Source organism: Magallana gigas, chromosome 4 (assembly GCF_963853765.1).
Source record: "Magallana gigas chromosome 4, xbMagGiga1.1, whole genome shotgun sequence".
NCBI lineage: Eukaryota > Metazoa > Mollusca > Bivalvia > Ostreida > Ostreidae > Magallana > Magallana gigas.
Window position 1 is genome coordinate 4,380,796 of NC_088856.1, and position 23,071 is coordinate 4,403,866.

The 23,071-nt window shown below is 32.3% G+C and overlaps 1 protein-coding gene across 1 annotated transcript; it reads left to right on the plus strand.

The window, feature by feature from the left end:
- The first annotated feature begins 10 nt into the window (after positions 1–10).
- LOC105331697 (pre-rRNA-processing protein TSR1 homolog) lies at positions 11–12,229 on the plus strand. Its single transcript, XM_034450047.2, has 20 exons — positions 11–170; positions 274–344; positions 713–799; positions 1,087–1,199; positions 1,477–1,672; positions 2,165–2,235; positions 2,454–2,610; positions 2,870–3,028; positions 3,628–3,778; positions 5,468–5,562; positions 6,270–6,374; positions 6,791–6,861; positions 7,263–7,355; positions 7,714–7,858; positions 8,045–8,096; positions 8,229–8,434; positions 10,516–10,618; positions 10,929–11,069; positions 11,326–11,400; positions 11,994–12,229. The coding sequence occupies exons 1-20, from the start codon at positions 59–61 to the stop codon at positions 12,182–12,184; spliced, it is 2,394 nt and encodes a 797-aa protein (XP_034305938.2). The 5' UTR covers positions 11–58; the 3' UTR covers positions 12,185–12,229.
- Positions 12,230–23,071: the final 10,842 nt, after the last annotated feature.

The window sequence follows — 23,071 nt, forward strand, 5'->3', positions numbered from 1 at the left end:
ACTATGCTGAAAAATAAAAACTTCCGGTCTCAAACCACGTGTGAAATTTTTTGACAGAATGGCTGCTGATGTACAACAGGCGCATCGTCCTGGCGCTTTGAAACAACAGAATAAGTCACATAAACACGGAAAACACAAAAGTAAAGGTCAACTCGACAAAGAAACTAAAGGTAAGTAGACAAGCATAGTCTTTGTGCATAAATTGTCTTGGAAACCCGAATTTCCTCATAAAAGAGCCATCATGAAATAAATTACATTATTTTTTTTTCCTAGGAAGAGTCAATGTGAAGACAGCTACGAAAAGAAATAAATTTCTACAGAGAAAACATGACAGAAAACATCATGTAAGTGTACACTGGTGATTTTGAAAAAAATTCAAGTATGAGAAAAAAAAAATACTGCAACTATTGAACTCTTTAGTTCTTCTGTTTAGAAAAATGCTAACCTGTCTTTGTTATTGAATCCTTGACATCTGTCAATGCTCATATTTGTATTGAAAGAACCTACTACTTTTATTTCTGTAAGAATTGCTTGCAAATAATTTGAACTATATTAGACCCTTGAACATGCCAGGGACGTATATACGTCCCTGAACATGCATAAACAATTACAGCATCTACATGTATTTAAAAAAAATTCTTAGTTTTGCTGTTCTAAACCAAGTAATATGATTAATAGCTTGTTGATATTTTCTCTTTCTTTACTATTTTAGGCTGATCAAATACGGAAGCAAAAAAGGGAAGAAATTTTAAACCAGAAAAGGAGTAGAGGGGGCAATACCTCACCTCCTCATTTTGTGGTACGTTGTAATAAAGTTATCAGTCTTTAAATTAAAAATTGAATTGTGAGACTTATTGAAGTTTACAGTTTAAAATCTCTTTTCACAATGAAATTATTTTATATTAGGGGATAAGAGAGTGTAGAAGGATACTACCTGTCCAGTTAAATTTGAAGTATGGTTAACTTTCCCATAATGTACATCGATAAAATAATTACAAATTAGCCATATGTATTGTTTTTATTATTCAGTCTTCAACATAAATCAGTGAAGGTTTTATTTAGATAGTATACTGTTATTTTCTGTAGGTGGTGCTTTTACTGCACGAGGGTCTGGGCGTTAGTAGTTTACTAGATACCTTGAAGTCATGCGATGAATCTGCAATAGTCACACAGAATGAGCAAGGAGTCATCCATGTTAGGTAAGCATTTTAGAGCTAAGTATTCACAATAAAGTTTATCTTAGAAATATAGATATACTAGCTGGTGTGCATTCAGAGTCATATGACAGTTTGAGCATTTTGTAATGTTTCATATGAAGTTTTATATTTTAATTGTGTCGATAAAAATAAATAAAAATATCTGAGACATCTACTATTGAAAGTAACACAAGCTAAACATTTATGTTTTTAAATGATTCTGTTAATTATATATTCTTTATGGTTAGCACAGAGGTATACTCCATGTTTTTACTTTCAGTATCCCGCGATTCAAGCAGCGAGTTTCCTTTTATGTCCCTGAGTTTGGCAATCTCTACGCTGTCCTAGATTCTGTGAAGGTGGCCGACTCTCTGCTCTGTGTCCTGTCCCCCCAGGGAGGTATGGACGATTACGGAGAACAACTGCTCAGGTGTCTCTTTGGGCAGGGTATCCCCGCAGTCACATTTGTAACACAGGTAAGTAGGCTCGTCTATGCATGACATGAGTGTAATGACAATGGCCTGCATATATTGTAAGTCATTAGTTTTTACATTGTATGTATATTTGCTTTTCAGTCTAATTAGGGACAAAATTTGCTGAAACAAAAATTGTATGTTTAAAAAAAATGTGAATTTCAATATCCTTTTTATATAATCAACATCATTTATGATTTATTCTAATCAATTGGACAGGTATTTTTATTATACCCGTGCTCCAAAGTAGGTGATATACTGTTTTACTCTTGTGTTTCTGTGTGTTTGTCCATGACAAATTTCTGTCCTTAATTAGGTATAGTAGCCCCAAAACCATGTGCAACTTTTTTTTGTGCCACAGATATACAGTTTTTTGTATGGATGGAACTATAGCTCCACAGTCCATCAGTCCAAATTTCCTATGGAGCTACAGTTCTGCAATTAAAACTTGTGTGCATATTATAAATGATAACTCTTTATCATTTTTCTTTACAGGGATTGAAAAAACTGGCAATAAAAAAGCAAAGTGAAGCTAAAAAATTCTTACAGAAGAAAATAGAAAAATGGTATGCAGTTTTATATTTTTTTTACTGATAGAAACAGTTTTACTTAATAACAATGAAAATTAGAGTAATGTTTACTCTGAAAATCAGAAAAACCAATTATGGCCTAAAACTGAAATTTTTAGAAGAATAGGAAAAGTGCTCCTCATATTTGTAAGGGCGTTAATTTACATGTATGGCTGTATTGAATGACTAACAGATTTGTGGCTGTACATTTGCAGGTTTCCCCATGAGAAGCTTCACTCCCTGGACTCGGAACAAGATGGCCTGCTGGTGATGAGGAACATCACAAACCAGAAAATCAAACCGGTTCACTACCGCGACAACAGGCCCCACCTCATAGCAGAGGAAATTCAGTTTGAGCTGGAGAATGAAGAGGTATAGGGCTAATTCACTCATGATTGATTAAATATTAATGAATGTAATGAATTTTAATTATGAGTCACAATACTTGATACAATTTATAATTGTAAAGTACTAGAATTGTGGTGAGGCATAGAGAATAATACATACCCTTTTCCTGTATCAGCCCTGGGGGCCGATACGGATTTTGTGATGTCATCTGTATCACATGTGCAAAAAACCTGTATTTATTACTAAGTATGTAATGAATAGCTATATGTAACTGTGATTTCAGGCCCCCTGTGGAACCCTGAAGGTGACCGGATATTTACGAGGCAGAAACATGTCAGTGAATGGCCTGGTACACATCCTTGGGTGGGGAGACTTTCAGATGACCCAGATTGATGCTGTCACTGACCCGTATCCTCTGTATCCAAAGTCTGACAGACAGAAGGTGAGTGTATGTGGAAAACTGAATTGTGCTACCTCCCCCCTTTCAAATATTAATGTGTTTGTGATTGATAAGCATTCTAGCATATGCATAATTATGAACCAATATTTGATTTCCAAAAAAATGTAGTCATCAGAAGGATTTTTTTATTAGTACAAAATTATTGTTGCATTGATGATTTTTCTTTCCTTTGGCCATGTCAATAAAATAAATCATCAAATTTTTAATACACAAAAATTTACTCCCCTTTTCAAATCGTATGAAAAAATGATAATACAATACTTTGCTTGCTGCAATATTTTCTGAATCTTTTGGCAAGAGAAACAAGGAGTTATTTCTTTTCTAGCATAAAGAGGGTTAGATGATGGTAGTCATTTTCGGAAATAATATTCATCCTTTCCAATGAGAGCTTGGTATAAAGATATAGAATGCTGTTCAAATTTTAAAGCTAAAATACCGTATTAATAATTTTTCTTTTGTGCTTTAACAAAAACTGATAGTTTTATGGCTAAAGAAAACATAACTATCTAGAATTTAAGTTTGATGTGATGGGTAATTTGCTGACCATTAAGCCTCCTTGAGACCTTATTGTGTTTTTACAGGAGAACGCAATGGAAGAGGATTCAGAGGATGTTAGGGTGTTGGAGCAAGCTGACCCGGCCCTCCAGGAGTCTCTACAGAGTGAGAACGTCCCCGGGGAGATGGAGGGCGAGCAGACCTGGCCCACAGAGGAGGAGATGGAGGAAGCCGAAGGTCAGCTCACGGGGGGATTAACAGACTTTCTAATGTCTATATGGCACTTTTACAGCTCAGATACAATGTACAAGGATAACAGCAAATTTACGGCTATAAGTAATTCTTATTCATATCCAGGCAAAGTTCCCGAACAGCCTTCATAAATATATAGATTTAATTGTAGTAAAGAAAATTGTCTTAACGAGGCCGGGTCTTATTTTTTCTGCCCTAGATTTTTGAATGAAATTTTTTACAAGAATTTCTACTGATATAATTATTATTTTAAGATGAAAAAATAAGACATTTACCACACCGTTTGTTTAAGGGGTCATCTCAAAGTTTGTTAATTTTAACATAGGACCCAATGGGATTTTGCTTGAAATGTACAAAATTTGCACATTTTTTAAACTTCTGCCCTAGGGATTTCTTTTTCTGTTCTGCATATTAAAGTTATTGCTAAAAGGCATCAAATTGTCAAATAAAAAAAACCTTTTACCTCCTGGTTTATTCCAGGGGTCTTACCAAAGTTATTTTTTGTACGCCCAATTTCCCAGTTTGTCAGATAATGGCTATTTTTTATTTGACAAAGACGGAAATGGTGATCTTTATTGTATTATTAAAACATTAAGACATATTTAAGCAATAAATTAATATATAACATCACATATTAAGGTTAATTAATATAAAATACATGGTTAATGTCTTGAAATAAATGAATTAAGCGATATTTAGGCGGGTAAAGAAAAACGTGACAGAGGGTTAGGCTTGCTGAACCCTCTTCACGTTTTCGACCTGAGCCCAAATATAGCTTATACTTCGAGACATTTATGTTTATTCCACAATATAAAATCAATTTTACACATCAAACGAGCTATTTTCAACAAATTTCGCTGAATATCTGCAGTTGAAACTATCACGCAATGGCGTCAACAAAGCAAAAAGATGACGTCACAATACAAAAGAAACGCTGCGCGAAAGCGTGCGTACTCGTTCTGTACTCGGCCTCGTTAAATAACGAAAACAGCTAATATTGAATTTACAGCTGGAAAATTTTTAACATATTTTATGATTTTTATAAAGAATAGTTTCCATTACAAATTTCTTTGAAGGTACATATAATTTTAAGATGTGTATATAAAATGCTAAAATTCAAATATTGTACAAAAAATTCTGTTAAAATGAAAAGTTTTGAAAATTACAAGAATATTCATTTGATAATATAACTTACGATTGTTTGAAGAACTGTCAGCTAGCTGTTTTGCAACAAACTCGCTATATGATTTCTTACCAATTAGCTATAAATGTATAAGGAATTACGACTATGACAAATTTTCCCTTAAAATTTGATATAAAAAAGTTTTGCCGTAAATTTATTTTTTTCTCTTATTCTGTGAATTTATTTAATCAATGCTGTAAAATAGTAGAAAACCTAAGGGGCTATTTTATGAATATTTTGCACAAAATAAAATCCATGATAAAGTTTACAAATGCACATATCTCTGGGTTAATAGGTCAATGTACTGGGTCAAAATATCTCGACAGTCAGAACATTGGCAATATATTTACATTTGGATTTATCTCAGGTTTGAGTTCATGTTGAGACTTTATTTTATTATCTGCTTTGGCATATCAATACACATAATTTCTATATAATCTTTAATATAGATTTTACAGATCTTGTTTTATATTTATTTGTTTATTTTGTAGCCGCATTGAAGGCCAAGACAAAGCTGGTAAAGAAGGTCCCTAAAGGAACGTCTGAGTACCAGGCAGCCTGGATAGTGGACAGTGAGGAGGAGGAGGTATATCCAGGAAAAGGGATGAGATATACTGTAGATTCCTTCTTTTAAGCGATTAATTAAATCCGCATGTATAAAAACAAGAGAATATAAAATCAAGAATGCGAAACTTTTATCGTAATATCTTGTACTTCTCAACTCTCATAAAATAAAAGTGAGATTTTAAAAATCCCCGAGGGATGCTTTTCGCGATAAAATGCGGATATTAATTCTTCACATTAAATTAGGAATCTACAGTCATTTTTATTACTATCCCCAAACCATGTAATTAGGATACTGTAAGTTGTTATATATATTTGAATGAATTAAGTGATCCATGATATTTAATGAGATACTTGTTGAATTTCTATTCTCAAAATTGCAAGAATATATTGTTGTTTTCATATTGGATTGACTTAAGTGATTATGAAATACTGTTTAAGGTTTGAGGAAGAAAGTACAATTTAGTGATGAGGACAGGATGTAAATTAAGAGTACAGTAATGACAATGATTTGATTGAAATGTTATGTTTAGGATAAAGTTTTAGGATGAAATAATAATAACTAAACAACTGATTTTACTAACCTAATATTTGATTGGTGAAGAATAATAGTTTTTTCTGCCTTTTAAACTCTTAACCTTCAGCGCAATGACTTTAGCCAAAACTAATGTTGGGATAACTTGGTGTATACTTGATACTTTGAATGATGAGGATAAAACCATGTTTTAGATTGATGATGATGAGAGTGATGATGAAGAGGATATGGAAGATGAAGACATGATGGCAATGGATGACTCTGGATCTGAGTCGGGGGATGGGGCAGAGTTTGATACAGTAAGTCTTAAGCAGTAACATTGGCTGCCAGTGATGTAGTCACAATATCTCTCACTGTTAGAGCAACGAGATGTAAAAAGCAGAGAAATATGTAGCTAAAACAATGTTATATATATTATTGTCAATGTATTGGCAACAATTTGCAAAAGAATAGATAATGGAGGAAATTCAGGTTGAATTTGCTGTAAATTAGGATTTGGGGTCACAAATTTTGTTGAGCTGTAAGAGCACAGCAGTATAGCCAAACTACTAGACTAAGTATGATTTTATTTTACACTGTGTTGGCAAAAGTTCACCAGAGATTTTCACAAGGAATCTTTGATCTCTCAAATTTTTATTTTTTTAGATTTTGTTAAATATAGATTAATACATGTAGTTGGCATGTTTTCTGAAGTCTTTATTTTTGTATTTGTCAGCTGACAATGACTGAAGCTGGGGACGTTGCCAACTATGATCAGACCATAGACATGGAGGAAGAGGAGAGGATGTATGTCTAATTCAGTGTCACCACCTACATGTCATATAATGTCTTCTTTAGGGAATAAACTAAAACACTCCATGTACATATAAATTCAAAGAGATAAATCCATAATATCTATACAGGAATGGGATTTTTGTTGATTTCCTCAGATTTTAAACTCAAAATTTTCATTTTTGAGATCGGTGCGTAACCCTATCTGATTTTATTTCCTCTGCCAATAACATCCCTTCTACAGCTTTCTATAGTTTAATAGAAATGAATTAGTAAGATGTGAAGAATACTTCATTATCAAAACTAATTTTCTTGCTTTCTTCATATTGTGATTTAGAAATTATAGAAAACAGATAATTCCTTGTTATGTTTGAATTCAATGTCAGATGAAAAAATGATGGTCTTTTGATTCCAAGGTTGGAGAAAATAAAAGAAGAGAGGAACCACGTGATGTTTCCTGATGAAATTGACACCCCGAGGGAGAGAGACGCCAGGGACAGATTCCAAAGGTAAAATCAATACCGATTCTAAAGTTCAAAGAAAAACTAGTGCTTGTTCTTTGAATGAATAATTTTTGAAGAAAATTAAAGATCATGCCACATGTATGTGTATGATATGTTTAGAAAGTTGATTTCAAGAAACATATCTTCACTACCCTGTCATTAGTTTTTGTATGGCATTTTTATTCTTCTCCAAATTAATCCTACTTAAAACCAAAGCTTTAAGATTTATTATCAATTTGGGAAAATTGAGTTTTTCTGGTGAAACTTTTCCTGAAACACATCCTAAGAAGATCATTTACGAAAAGAATTGATTTTTACTACAGCATTTAATTCTGTCTAAATATTGAGATGTGTATTCCTGCAGGTACCGAGGGTTGAAGAGTTTCAGGACTTCCCCCTGGGACCCCAAAGAGAACCTGCCATCTGACTTTGCCAGGATCTTCCAGTTCAAAGATTTCAGAAGGACAAAGAAAAGGATAATGAAAGGAGGGGAGGAGGATGGGGTTATGGTTAGTTGGGTTGATATTTAAAAATATGGGCTTACAAGCTTTATTGGGATATGAAGTTGGTTGGTCATGTGATTGATATTGGTTGGTCATGTGATCAACTCCCAGCTCAAAGAAATTTGCAGTAGTATATGTTTATATATTCACTGTAAGAGAAACAATGTACATGTCATTTATAATTTTTTTCAGAGTGGATGGTATGTTCAAATACATATTGCAAATGTGCCAAAGGATTTTATGTGTAAGTAACTTCCAAAGTCTAATGAAATGATATTTTTTGCATCAGAACATTATGTTGTAGATAATTATGTACCTAATTTGAAGGATGTCATATTATGTCAAACCTGAACTCACTGTTGCCTTTACTACACAGTGTCTTACAAACCTGGGATGCCTGTTGTGATTTTTGGCCTACTACAGCATGAGCACAAGATGTCTGTCCTCAACTTCCTGTTGAAGAGGGTACCAGAATACCGACCACCAATCAAATCCAAGGACAGGTTGATATTCCATGTCGGCTTCAGGAGATATTCTGCCTGTCCTATATTCTCACAGCATACTAACGCAAATAAACACAAGGTTGGTAGTTCAATGTACTAGCATTCACAGAGCTCGTGATGGTTGTAATACAATGTCATATATTATGTCAACAATTTTGTGCATATTCTTTTGTGCCTAAAATACCTCATTTTTAAAGGGTACCTGCAGTGCCGGTCAATTTTTGATATAATGGAGATCTATGTGTAAAAACATCATCCTGAAAATTTTACAGCGATCGCGTAAGTAGTTTTCGAGATATTTGGGGAAAACCCGATTTCACACCTGAACGAGTTTTGAATCAAGCCGATTTGGCGCGAGATGAACTGTGACGTCACGGGGTCAACGCCGCTGTATGAGAAACAGGAATATCGTGTGAAAACTGTTCGTTTTCTTGCATTGTTTTATCGATATATGAACATTTTTTTCTGTTGTTTTATTTCCTTATCAACCCTGGATGACTAATTATACTGTCGTTTGAGTTTTACTTGTATTTTATCGAACAAAAATGCCGAATTCGGATAATTGTTTGCTTCATGAATTTCGTCAAATGTGTAACACATTTTACATATAAATGCACACCATATAAAGCAAAATGACAATTAATCAAAGCATTATTGTTATAAGAAACATATTTTGTTAATATTGCCATTCTTTCGAATGATTTCTCAGTGACATTATTAACTGATTAATAATATTGATAATACATAATGATATTTCGTAAAAGGTAACTCGGGGTCTATTCCTCGTATAAGGCATAAAATTACAAATGGTGTCGCCCGATTATTCAATAATATTAATATCGGACCAATAAGAATCAAAATAGTATGCATTCTTTAACAAACATACACGGGATTATTAACGGATCAAGACGAAAGTCCAAGATGGCTGCATGATTAAGTCTGTCTCGTATTCTTTTAAAAATACGATAATGGAATTTAATTTTACATTTATTTACATCCTTTGTCAAAATGTTACAGTTTATTCAGATAATTTCATAATGATTCGTTGTCAGTATTACAATTTAAGCTATACGGAGTTACATGTATTTAAAGCGTTTAATTGCTGACCATAGCGCTCGAAAAAAAGTTGCACTTTATAAAATAAGAAATTATAAAGACCACCGTAATTACTTCCGAAATAATTACTTGATCACATAAAAAAGGTTTCAATTGCTGAATTGTAACTTTGGTCATTATTTAAGTGATTAGATAAGTAACAGTAAAGGCATTTACTTCGAACATTAGTTTTACTATTTAATAGTATCATGCATGATTCTTTAATCACTGATTGACGGACTATACACATGTTTTAGCTGACGAATGCTTGATTTTACACAGTCTAATTTATTTTTCTGTTTTATCTTTTAACAATTGAGTAGCTAATTATACACAAATCAATTTACCAGTCTAGAGGTGTGAAACTCTCTTTGTTCACCAGACTCGTGTACCTTGTGTATACATACCTCAGATACACGTGTGTCTGGAGCAGTGGCTTCGTTAGTTTACCTGTTTACCTGTGTCATTGTCTCGGATCACTCAAGTGTGAAAGATATTATGTAATCAAAAAATGAATAATGAACATAAATCAGCCCATGTAAGCGTTTCAAGATATCGTATTCATTGGTAAAAATGCGACGAGACTAACAAATTTTAAAATCCTTTAAAAAGAAATCTGATTGTAATAAAATAATAACGGATACAAATTTCTAAATCTACAATACTTAAAATAACAAGATACGTCAAAACATTAGACCTTTATCGATCATTTTGGCTGAAAAATCGAATTTAATTTGTATAGCTTTGTAAGGAAATTTCCCTCCCGTTGACCTCGTGACGTCACTTCCGCTGAAGCCTCGTTATCGCCTAATTCTGTTTTCTCTTGATTAAATTTCCCAAAGCAGGTAAAAATAGCCACTTTGAAGAGGCGTAACTCCGTTATTTTTGCACCGATTTCGATGCGGTTTTTTGCATTAAATTTTGGTAAATAAACTCTTTAACATATGTTTCACATCGGCTGGGCTGCAGGTACCCTTTAAGTACATGTAATTTCATTTGATTTTAATTGATAATCCTTGTAAGTGCTATTGAAATGATAAAATTAAATGTGCTGTCTTTTTGCAGTTTGAGAGGTTTTTTGCTCATGATACTGTTACCATGGCTACCATATTTGGACCTATATCGTTCCCGCCATGTCCTGTCCTGGTTTTCAAAGAGCAGCACAATGGTAGGACAGAGGTCAATCTACCCAATTAATGCTAGTATAGTGTTACAAAATTAAGATAATCATTGTCATAGACTCATAGCAGAAATTGTAAATAACGAAATGTTTTCATCACCTAGTAATTCACTTTTAGATTAAACATAAGTGTCATCATCAGGAAATTGTTAAAAAAAACAAAAAACTCCTGAGTTATAGCAATCATCCTTTTAGTAAAATGTTTGTGTCAGAATTTTGTACATTTTTTGACAACGATACATGTATGTACCAATATCTATTTTAAGCTATTCTGGATTAATGTTGTTTACTTTTTAAGGTCAGCATGAGTTAATAGCTACAGGAAGCCTTCACTCTGTAAATCCGGACAGAATCGTCACAAAGAGAATCGTTCTCAGTGGCCACCCGTTCAAGATCAACAAGAGATCTGCTGTCGTCAGATACATGTTCTTCAACAGAGGTAATCTAATTGGTTCTGCTCTTGTTAACAAGCAAGGTGTTTTACATACATGATTATTATTTGTAGAAAAGGAGATATGTAGAGCAATAAATGACATTTTATAACTAAGATTTACTTTGCCTTTGTCAATAGTACATGGTCAATTGAAAAGCCATGAAATGAGATGCAAGATCCTGGAATTCAGTTGAATGGATTATGATTTTGTACCATTTTAAAATGATTTTTTTACTGAATGAAGTTTTTGGTTTGGTTTCAGAGGACATTGAATGGTTTAAACCTGTGGAACTCCACACCAAATGGGGAAGGAGAGGCCATATCAGGGAACCTCTAGGTAATTTATTCACTGATGATTATAAAGGAGGAATTGTTTTATAATGATAATAAATCATCAACTTCTTCTACCGGTATATTCTATGACTTAACCTGTAAATACCAGCTCATTTCATAAATATTAGCAATAAATATTAGCTTTAAATATAAACTTTTTAGTAATTTTTTAGGGTAAATACATTCAGGTATATGTAAAAAGAGTAAATGAATGGTAAGCTAGGTTTTTAATGAATGTGAGTAATGTACTACATGTACCATATTTATTTGGATATTTTTGCGATGATCAAATTTTCGCTTTTTTCACGATCTCTTTTAAATTGCAAATTATTGAATATGCAGAAGTTATATTCTGTATTATTTTCAATTAGAAGCTTTTTAAATTGCATAAAATGACTGACACAAATTAAAAATTTTACACATTTTCCTCAATTTTGTAAATTTTGAGATAGGCGAGGGAAAAAACCGGAAATAGGTATTTCAATGATATGAGACAAGCTGTAATTTGAAAAGGATGTTACAACTGTTATTGTTGTCTCTTTGATTCTGTTTAAATTTTCATTCTTCAGTATTAAATATAAATCATTGTTGCTATAGGAACCCACGGTCACATGAAGTGTGTTTTTGATGGGCATTTGAAGTCACAGGACACAGTTTTGATGAACTTGTACAAGAGGATGTTCCCTAAATGGACTTACAACCCCACAGTACTAAACCCTCCTCCAATGCTGGAGAGTTCCCAGTCGATGGTGTCAGAACCCTCAGCTTATCAGTTATTTGATGATTAACTGTTTTGTTTTACTTCTTAAGAATAAAAAAACTTTGAAGCTTCATCATTTGCTTTTCATCTTGATTAAACTAAGAAGGTGAAGACATCTATATCATTTGATGATTCATCAAATATATTGGCATCATTATCTTCAGAATGGCAATGAGCTATTGATATTAGTCAATTGATGTACATGTACAACAAAAGATACTTTAAAAGAAACAACAATGCTTCATAAAGTATGGAATCTTCATTTCGTTCATGTAACCACTTGTATTAAAAAATGAGTTTCCGTAGGTATCGTGTTTAAATGAAATGAGTGACTATTGAACTCGGGTAAAGTTTTCCTATCTCTTATGAAAACACATCTTCAAGCATCAAACAACTTGCTCTTCAAATGTTTATGTTCAGTCATTTTAACGTTGACATCAGGATATGGCAGACTTATCAATATTCTATGTGTAATTGATTCCATAGAAAATAAATATCATACTAGTATTTTTAGAAAAACACACAAAGCATAGTTTAACCATAGAAGATTGATAAGAAGATTGATAAGTCAGCAAGGCGTTGTGAATTAAATAACATGAATTTGTTATCTGGTTGCCTAAATAAAGCTCAAAGTGTGTGTGTTTTACACTTTAAAGTACCAGTAACAAAGTGGTCACTTCCATCAGTTTCTATACCACTAATTACAGTCCATCTGTGTTATACAGGATTCCTAAAGATTTATCACTACATGTAATGTATTTCTCTGTGGATGTACATTGTATATTCATTTGGTTTATTAGTTCTTTAAAACGTATACATGTATTTTGATTAACAAGATGTCTCAAACTGTTATATTTGCAAACTTTTTCAAGAACAGTATCAGTTGTTTAACTTATTTATATGTATATTAAGGTAAAGATCATGTATACATGAAGTCTCGATTTTTCGAACGGGATACCGTATTAAAGTTTGATAAAATATGGTATATTGGGGCAGGTATAAAATGAATTTGATGAAAACTTATTTCCAATTGATGAAAATCAGTTAAGAATGTGAGGTTCAAAGTGTTAGACGAATCTATCTATCCGGATTTCTTACAGAATTTTAGGAATGGTTATTTGTTCTTTACACTTTACACTTAAAAACATATATTCCAATAAAGCTATTTGAATTACTTTTGACATAGTTTCAAATGGAATGGAATACTAGAATATCTATTATGTGTAGATAATCTTAAGTTCAAAATGTCAAGTTTTGGATTCATTATGACATTACAATAGATCTATCACAAAAAAGTTACTAAATTTACTGGTAAGTTACCTTGGGGAATACCTTGTATTAACCTTAAACTGAAATTGTAAGACCGATCAAACTCAAATAGTTATTGCCTAATTTCACCACTCTACATAAGTCTGGAAAATCCCGAGATAAAAGTCAGATCAAAGTATAAATATAATGACACCATTGTCCTATCATTATTGTGTAATTTCTCTAGTGACTATCTTATCAGAACTTCATTCTGTGTACTGCACACCGGAGGGTCGAATATATTGGTATCTTCATGATAATCCCAAGACCAACGTTGGCTATCATTATCCTGGTGGTAAGTGTTTCCTTCTCCAAAAGCAAACATTTATACTATACCTAGAATCAGCATTAGATACATATTGCTTATAACTCTTGTGTGTACTGAATATAGGACAGCTGTTCTTATGTTATATTAAATGTTATGTTAAATATCGTATATATTGTATAAATAAACTACATCGATATAACTTACCTATGTGTAGTTTTTTTTTTTATGTTAGAGATAAATAATTCATCAACATATACAAAATATATATTTACATATACGTAAATTTAAAAAATCCAATATATTGTAACAGAACCTGGAATGCTTATGAAGTCGCGTTTTTTTTTACTTAAAACATTTTTAAAGATTATTGATGACTGCGTGGTGCATTTAATTAATTGTTTAAGCACTAAAATTATGATAGCTGATGAACTAGTCAAGTGTATATGATTCTCTTGACTTATATTTGACTATTTCGCTGCAGATTTGCATTCATCTTGTCGAATCACAAAATCTGGATTGGTACAAATGTCATCCTGAATGCAGGGCGAACGAGTGTTGTCTTCATATTTGGAATGACTTTGGCAAACGAGGAATCTATGACGTATTAGGATTACGTCATCGAAGAGTGTCTAACTACTGTGCCCCTCTGTTGGTAGAGAATGACGTCTGCTACGTGCAGCACGCGTCAGAGCAGTGCCCGTGCGCCCACGGATTGATTTGTGTGCCGGACCCTGGAGAACTTCACAACTATTTAGGACATTGCAGGCCCGGCTAATCACATGACTCATACACTGATCTGTCGAAAATCTCTTTATGCAAAATGTTCTGTGATTTTATTGATATTATTAAAGGTTCAATTCGCCAGCGTTACTTTTAAAAGAGGCTGGATGCTCAACAAAATACCTACTAGATCTATCAATATATTGTTAAGTTAAGAAAAATGGACATTTATACAGTTATGAAAGTTTGTAGTCCTGATCAACCTACACAATTTGCCAAATAATGATAAAATAAATGACAATAATAATAAAAAAAGATCGTGACGTTTGTAGATGAATATTAAAAGTCTCTTCATATAAGTCATGAAATTGCAAACTCTTTGCATAATAAAAATGTTATTCCTTCTCAATATTTTCCTTATATTAAAGTATTTTGAAACTTTGAATGTTTGTTCTAAAATAAAATATCTATTTGAACATTTTTTTGCTCCTAATATGATTTGAAATTTTACATTTCATACTTATGTAAAATGACAGTGAAATCGAACATTTAACATTCATATTCTCTTTAGGTGTGTATAAAAATGCCTTTGATGCTGCTTGTAAACCTATTTGGTACTAAAATTCAGTAAACAAGTATTACAGTGATGCCGATTTATTGGAACCTTTTTTTTAAGAAAAAAAAGAACATACATAGCTGCAGAATTCCACAACATTAATTTACGTGAAACAAAGATTGATATACCCGGTATGTCAAAATGAAGAAAATTGCCTTTCAAATGTTTTCCAAAAACAAATTTAAGAATAAGTCGATGACATTATAATATTCGACCTTTGACCTCAATATTTGGCCTTGGTTATTATAACGGCGGATGTCAAATACAAAATCTTCATACAAACGACCAAATACTATATATAACTACAGCCCAAAGAAAAAGCATATTCGAATATGATTTTTTAAAAGTAACTTTTTTTTTCATTTAGTAAATGTTAAGTGGATAACAAAACTCAACATAACACTACAAACTTAACGTAAAAACTTTATATATTACACAACAGATAACTCAAAAGATTGCACACTTGTAAGTAAACTGATAGATGCAATAGTTATATATACATATGACAACAACAAAACAGCAATTTATTTATCTAAGGATTCAATTTCTTGATATTATAACCAATTTTTGACAATTAGATGCATATGATAGATTCACGGAAGATGGCACTCATAAATTAGCAATATTAGCCACTGTGGATGGTTTTCTGTGAAGGGAAATTTGTCCCAGGGAGAAAGCGGGATGGTTCCTGGGTTTGAACACACCGATACAGGCGACGGACATCTAGGTCCCCTGTAGTCACACTGGGAACCCAGTCACATTGAGCTAGGGGTAGGAAGATATGAATCTGAATAAAAGAAAAAAATTGCAAAATTTGAATGATGAACCTGGGTTTTTTTATATTTCTTGATACCTAAAGTTTAACCTGATTACTCGTCTGCAACAAATCATATTTCCCTAATTTTTTATATTTTTGTCTGTTTTCGGTTCTTACATCACGATAAACCATTCCTGAATGAGTTGACTATTGATTAACTTCTTAAACATACGCTTTTGCAATGTGTTATAATGACACACAATAATTCAACAATTGATTGGCAAATGTATATTCAAAACGTTTAATTATTGTCTGACAAACAAAACAAATACATACATACTCGGATTACCGCCGTGGCCATCAGACAAGTGAATGATGGACACGTGACCACTGGTCTGTCCCTTTGAGTAGTGGACTTTGGTGACTGGTCTAACACTAATTGCACGTGACCGTTTAAGGTTTGCTTTGATGACGTACACGACCAGGATACCTATCACTAGGACAGCTGTGACCCCGACCACTATGGCCCCGATCCTAGGGCTGTGGAAGAGAACGACATCAAGTCGGATCATATGTATTGCAGTAATAAAGTTAAGTATCAAAGGAGCGTCTTTTAACCCCAAAGAACCCCAAACATACATTAATGATAGACATTGATAACAACATGAGTCTCATTTGGATTCAAGGGGCACCCCTAGGAACCGCAATGATACCCCCAAGGAACCCATAGGATACCTCAATGATAGAAAGTGATAACTAATTATATCCCAGGGGTCTCATTTCAATCCAAGGGTCACTCCTAGGTACCCACAAGAAACTCCAAGGATACCCCAATAAAATAGAAATTAATACCCAATGATATCCCAGGGGTCTCATTGGAATACATACAACGGTCATCCCTAGGTACCACATATATCATCATGTGTTATATTGCAAAAGAAAGCACATTTAATAAATGAGAAATTATATTTATTGCTAATTATTGCTGTATAGAACAATAAGTAACGGATGAAATGAAGGAAACCATTGTTATGCATGTATTATATGTAATGGAATAAGTTCTATTTCCTTTTGTAAATAGCAACTTGTTGAAAAACAATGTTGAGGAAGAAGTCTTTTCTCGTTTGCAACTTGTCAAATGTAACTTTGATTTCTTGTCCATGAAATCATTGTGAAAGGAAATTAAAATAGTATATTTTTCTTTCTTATTTACTTTCATAAAACTTAGCATAGAAATAGTAATCAATGTTTAGAATCTAACAAGGACTAAATTTTGGCGGAGTATTGGCGTAAGAAAATATGAATTGTTTCGCTATTCAGAATTGCTGTAAATGAATGAGTCTAGCTGTTTTAGCATTTTTAAAACAATAATATTAATGTTGGATTTTAAACAAATGTATTCTAATCATATGATACTTGGATTTCAGAAACTGTTTTAAAAATAAGATTTTCCTATCAAATTACTTTTGAAAGCTTTTTAAAGCTCCCATTCTATACATTGATTCGTGTGAAAAAAATCACTAAAATCAATTTTCCTCTCTTATTAGGTGGTCAATATATTAGCTTTTCTGTCAATTCATATCTGTATATAAAGTCTTTATAATACCTAAAAATCAGAAATATCAGAAATATTGGAAGCAGAAAATAATAATCAAAATATCTTAAAACTTTTAGAAAATTAGAGGAAATGCAGGCTCAGCAAAATCAATTTTAACTCCAGTATCTATTCCAATTTAGAAGTATAAGCTGATAGACATTTTGATTAGCTATCATTTCATTGAAGAATAGAATCTTCATATCTTGAACAGATGTCAACATAACTGCAAAGATCTAGCTTTATTTTTATCATCCTTTAGTTGAGAAAAAAAAGGTAGTGACCTTGACCTAACCTTTATGCAAAAAGGTCAAATTTGATTAAACTGATAGAATCATTTGGTTATACATGAATGATCTGTTTTACTGTTTAAAAATTTAATAAATTTCCTATCAGAAGAAGAATAACAAGAAGACTCTTTCCTTAACAAAACTTAAATTGTGACAAAAAGATGTGTAATGAAGAAAAACGATGACATTGATTAATGATTTGCTGGGTTTTTGGTGTTTTTTTTGCTTTGTTTTATTTTGTTTGTTTGTTTGTTTGTTTGATTTTTGCTTCTGCAGTACAAAGATATAATCTAAATTAAAACTCGAAATACGCGTTCAGAAGGAAATTACACATGAATTTATAAAAAGAAAACTCAGTTCAGAAGCATTGGCAGTTTTCTTGTTTTGTTTTTGTTTTTGATTGTTGTTGTTGGGGGGGGGGGGGGTGAAAGGGGGGGGGGGGGGGTTGTCAGATTTCATTGTTCATGGACATAAAAGTTTTCAGTTTTTATCGCCAACTTAAATATTGATAGCATTTGCAACTATAGTGACTTTTTCATGAATAATTGTTTTCCAGATTAACACAAAATACTCAATTCTAATAAAACATTTCGGGGTTCTAGGATATAGTAAAACTCGGTTATAGCGAAGTCCCAGGGATCAATGGATTTACTTTGCTATATTCGGAAATCAATATATCCGTACAACGAATTCGTACTAATAACTTTTACGAATTCACTTTATACATATTTTCTTTCAATAGACTTCTGATTTTGCAAATTGAGGCTTAGATTAAAAATTTGAAACTTTTGATAGTCGAATTGTAAATTGAAGAATTTAGGAAAACTTAAATTCATTCTAATTATTATGTTAAACGGTAATGCATTTTTCTTTAAAATTATGAATAATAAAAGGTTTTTAACTTTATCATTATTCACCTCTACGGGACTCTAAAGCAATATTCGCAAAGCAGTTTTATCCAAATTCGTTATAACCGTAAAATTTTGCAAAGTTTTGCTAAGAATTTAACCGGGGACTCAAAAAACTTCGCTAAATCCGAGATTTCGCAATATTCGTGTCCGTATTTAACGACTTTATATATATATATATATATATATATATATATATATATATATATATATATATATATATATATATATATATATATATATATACACACACTAGAATACATGAGTAATTCTTGTTTCCTTTTTTCAAAAATATGACTTTTATAAGATCAGAATTACTTACATACTTACGTAATGTAAAGAAAAACTGCAGATACATTTCATACTATTTTTTGAAACTCTTTTAAATAATATAAACATTTACTTACTCCACCATGGTTAAATGAAGCAATTTTAACTAAAGGGAAAACGGTAGTCACACTTAGTCCTCATAAGTGACAGAAAACCTGCAAAAACAAATAACTAAAGATATGTTAAAATAGCACTGGTTTTAAAATTTTGTTAAAACATGCACGTGCGGCTATATACTGCAATTTTGTTACAATTCTTTTTTTTTCTTCTGTGACATATCATGTGGTTTTTCAATACATAGTAAAATTTTGAATAGCTTGATGTGTTAAGACAGCATACTTACATGTACATGTATCTTGTATTCCGAAATATCTGACGTTTTCCTGGCTTTTTTAACGATTTCAATATTTTACTCGCTAAATCGTTTAAAAAGCAGGGAAAACGTCAGATATTTTGGACTTATGCCATCGACGTTGCATAATGAGAAATTTATTTTGCGTAAATCTATCTACGCGCGATGTTTTTTTATGTTTTAATCAATATTTTCTTTATTAAAATGAAGTACAATTTGTATGTTCAAAATATAATTCTCAGATTGATAAAAGACCATCAAGTATATTCTCTGTATTTTACTTCTAGCACATATACACCATTTACACACCAACATTTTTTTTTGCCAGAAACAGGTCTGTTGGAGGAAAAAAAACATAAAGCAAGATTAAAATGAATAGAATATATAAAATACTTACTGTATTGCGACTAAAAAAATCGACAGCCTCCTGTATTAAGTAAATATCAGTATTATGCAATGAGTGAATAATCTTCCGGTCAATGGCGTTATTAATCAAAGGGTTAATTAAAAAAAACAATTCAGATAACAGACCTTCGGTTTGTGATGTGACAGACCCGTCCTCTTTGTTGAATTTTCCACGGTTCACCGATACAAGCATTAGTGACGGCCTACTCCATTTAAACTTTATATGATAACAATCTATCACAATAATTGTTTTAAACAAAATTAAACAGTCATCGTGATTTAAAACCACGAGAACCTCTCTATCAATGTGGACCGTGCATAATACAATGTAATTTATCTATTTGAAACTGTATATAAAGGCAATGACCTTATCCCTCTTTTTTCTAAAGTACTTATCAGATGTGTACGCAAAATTTTCTCGTAAACGAACCGGTTTGTTCCCGTTTTGCACACATTTGAAAAATAGGTATCGAAAAAATGTGTGTAAAACGGGAATGTGACCAGGTAAGATAATTGCTTAATTGCTATAGTCTATATCACAGTTTTTGCAAAAATGTTGGATATGTAATGCTTTTGTTTTACTCTGTGTATAGGAAGTACATGTACATGTTACAAGTTTGAAGAGAAAATATATTTTAATATTCAATTATTGCTGAAATAAATTGAGGAAATGTGTCTAGTGAAAACGCTGCTAAATATTTTTCATTTATGCTGTGGCTTGAATATTCGAAGACAATAGAAAAACTGTATAATGATATGATAATAAATAGGCAATTTTATATGCTTCAAAAACTGTAAAGATGTTTTCAGAAAACCTATCAAATGTAGACCTTATTCATGCATGTTCAACCTTCCTCAGATTGAAGAATATCGAATCAATATTAAGATTATTATTTTTGTCGGAATTTTTGTGCTGCGATTTGGAAAAAACCATAAAAGTGACCCACAATATATACTAAAGCGGTGACGTCATAAGAACTTATCGAATCAATATCAAAATTATTATTTTTGCCGGAAATTTTTGTCCTTCATGTATTCAGCATCAGAAAGTGATCTGCAATATATACTAAAGTGGTGATGTCATAAAAACTACTGTCAAAGCCGCTACTTCAAAGATTGAAATATTTTGTGAGAAAGATCTGTTTCCTTTCATAATATTTTTTGTTGATACCAATCAACTAATTATAAATATGCGTTTTACATATTTTGCAACCAAGATGTAAAAAGAGACACGGTGTACCACATCATCTTCACAACGTCTTGACATTGTGAAGATGATCAGTGAGTAGAAATTTAAGACTAAACATATCAATATCTTTATTTTATCAAATGAAAAAATGGTAATAGTTATTTGTTATTATACCTGAAACACAACAAAATATCTATATTCCTTTGTTTCATCGTAAAGGCGCTGATAAAACACAGGTAAAAATCCAGGTAAAATCTTTGACTGAAAGCAGACTATAATTGCTATCACAACACAAATCACACATATTGTTCTATACCCAATTATCAAATGTGTGCAAAACGGGAACACACCAAACGAACCATATTGATTATTCTGTTCTGAAATATTTCATGTGGGGTATATTCAAGTTTTCGGGTTTCAGTGGGGAGGGGTCCGAGACATATTTTCAGTGATTTTAGAAATTTGAATTTTCGGGGGGGGGGGGGGGCTCACTCGATCTGCGCATGCATTTAAGTCATCATAGGGTCATATTGTTATCGCGGAATAAATCTCTCAGATTTGAACGTTAGCTGGGAGCATGTGCGGTGATTATCTGTGTAAAATCATTTCAATCAAACAGTTTTCTCAATAGTTTTTTTTTTAATATATCTGCCTTTATTTGGAAAAATTTCACCAAAATGTAACATTTTAAAAGATAGCAACAAAATGTTAACATACAATAATTATCATTCATATTTACTAGGTACTAGTTTGGATAAATAATTTGTCGTAGGGGAATTCATTGTTTGCTTTCAAATTATTTCTTTACGCTGTACCACAAAATTACAAAATGTTCCTTTTCAAAAACGTATTTTATGATATGCTAATTCTTCTCATAATGTCGACACTCATATTTGCTTTTATTATATATCTATAATGAAACGCATATACATATATATTTTGGCATGTGAATTTAATGATAATTGATATCATAAGGCCCTACACATTTATTCATTGATTCTTTTTTTTAAAGCGCTAAGCATAGCTCAGCGCTTTATTGTCGTTAGACTTCTATTTCCGGTGCAAGGAATAACTGCCCTCTATGAGCAGAAATATACATCATTTAAACTGGTAAGAGGTATAGGGAACCAGTTATCTGGGTGACGGAAATGGCCGAGTAGATACGATTGGTTTGCGGGGCTTACGTACATCAGCACGGGATGCTACGCAGTGATGAAAAAATATAGTGCGTATTCAGAAGCTAAAATATAGAAAAATAAAATCGATTCTTTGCAAGAAAATGTCAAAAACTGTGATAAATTACTGTTCAAAAGGTATAATTTGTGATTTTAACATATCTTTTTTCAGGCAAGTATCCATATACAAGTCGTGTTCAGCTTTAATTCACGTTATCTTCAAAAAGTAACATATATTTAAAGAAATCTGGCCTTCGATACTTTAAATTGATATTAATTAAACATAAACCAAAATTTCAATAAGGCTCATTTCCGCCTACGCTTGCACACAGTAAATTTTCTTAGAACCAAGCTAGGTTAGCGCTTTTCAGTACTTTCAGTACTTTGATTTATGAAATGCTGCGAGATTGACGAAACACAATTCACCATATAAATGGCTGCCGCTGCAGCAGTACAGAAGATTAGCGATTAAGAAGTAGTCAACAACTTTCTTCAAGTCCAGCCCCCAGCATTGTCAAATTTATGCAATTTACTTTCAAGGATTGGCGTAATTTGAGAACGAATTAAAATGTAGTGATTCAAACATTTTTGTGATGGCGGGCTCTGGTACATTTTTCAGAAACTCAACCAACAAAAGAGGTGCCAGATTTACAATTAGACAAACAAGATCTACAATTAGACAAACAAGATCTACAATTAGACAAACAAGATCTACAATTAGACAAACAAGATCTACAATTAGACAAACAAGATCTACAATTAGACAAACAAGTTGATAATCAACAGATACTAGTTTTTCAGGATGGTCGAACTGGACAAAGCCAAAGGCAAAACCATCCTCCTTTACAGGTGCGCACAGGACATTCAGGTAATCTAATTATAATGGAACGTTGCGAGCATCCCGTAAGGATATGCAAGTGTAACAGTTGGTTTTAGGCCAGTAAATATCAAACTTGGTGTAGTGGAAGTAAAACAGCAGTATATTGTAAATAGAAAACAAAGG

Bases quoted from the DNA above. Each gene is read 5' to 3' on its own strand.
- LOC105331697 (XM_034450047.2), top strand. From the start codon at position 59: ATGGCTGCTGATGTACAACAGGCGCATCGTCCTGGCGCTTTGAAACAA. The intron at 171-273 runs GTAAGTAGACAA...TTTTTTTCCTAG, and splicing joins ACTCGACAAAGAAACTAAAG to GAAGAGTCAATGTGAAGACA. The intron at 2,236-2,453 runs GTATGCAGTTTT...GTACATTTGCAG, and splicing joins CAGAAGAAAATAGAAAAATG to GTTTCCCCATGAGAAGCTTC.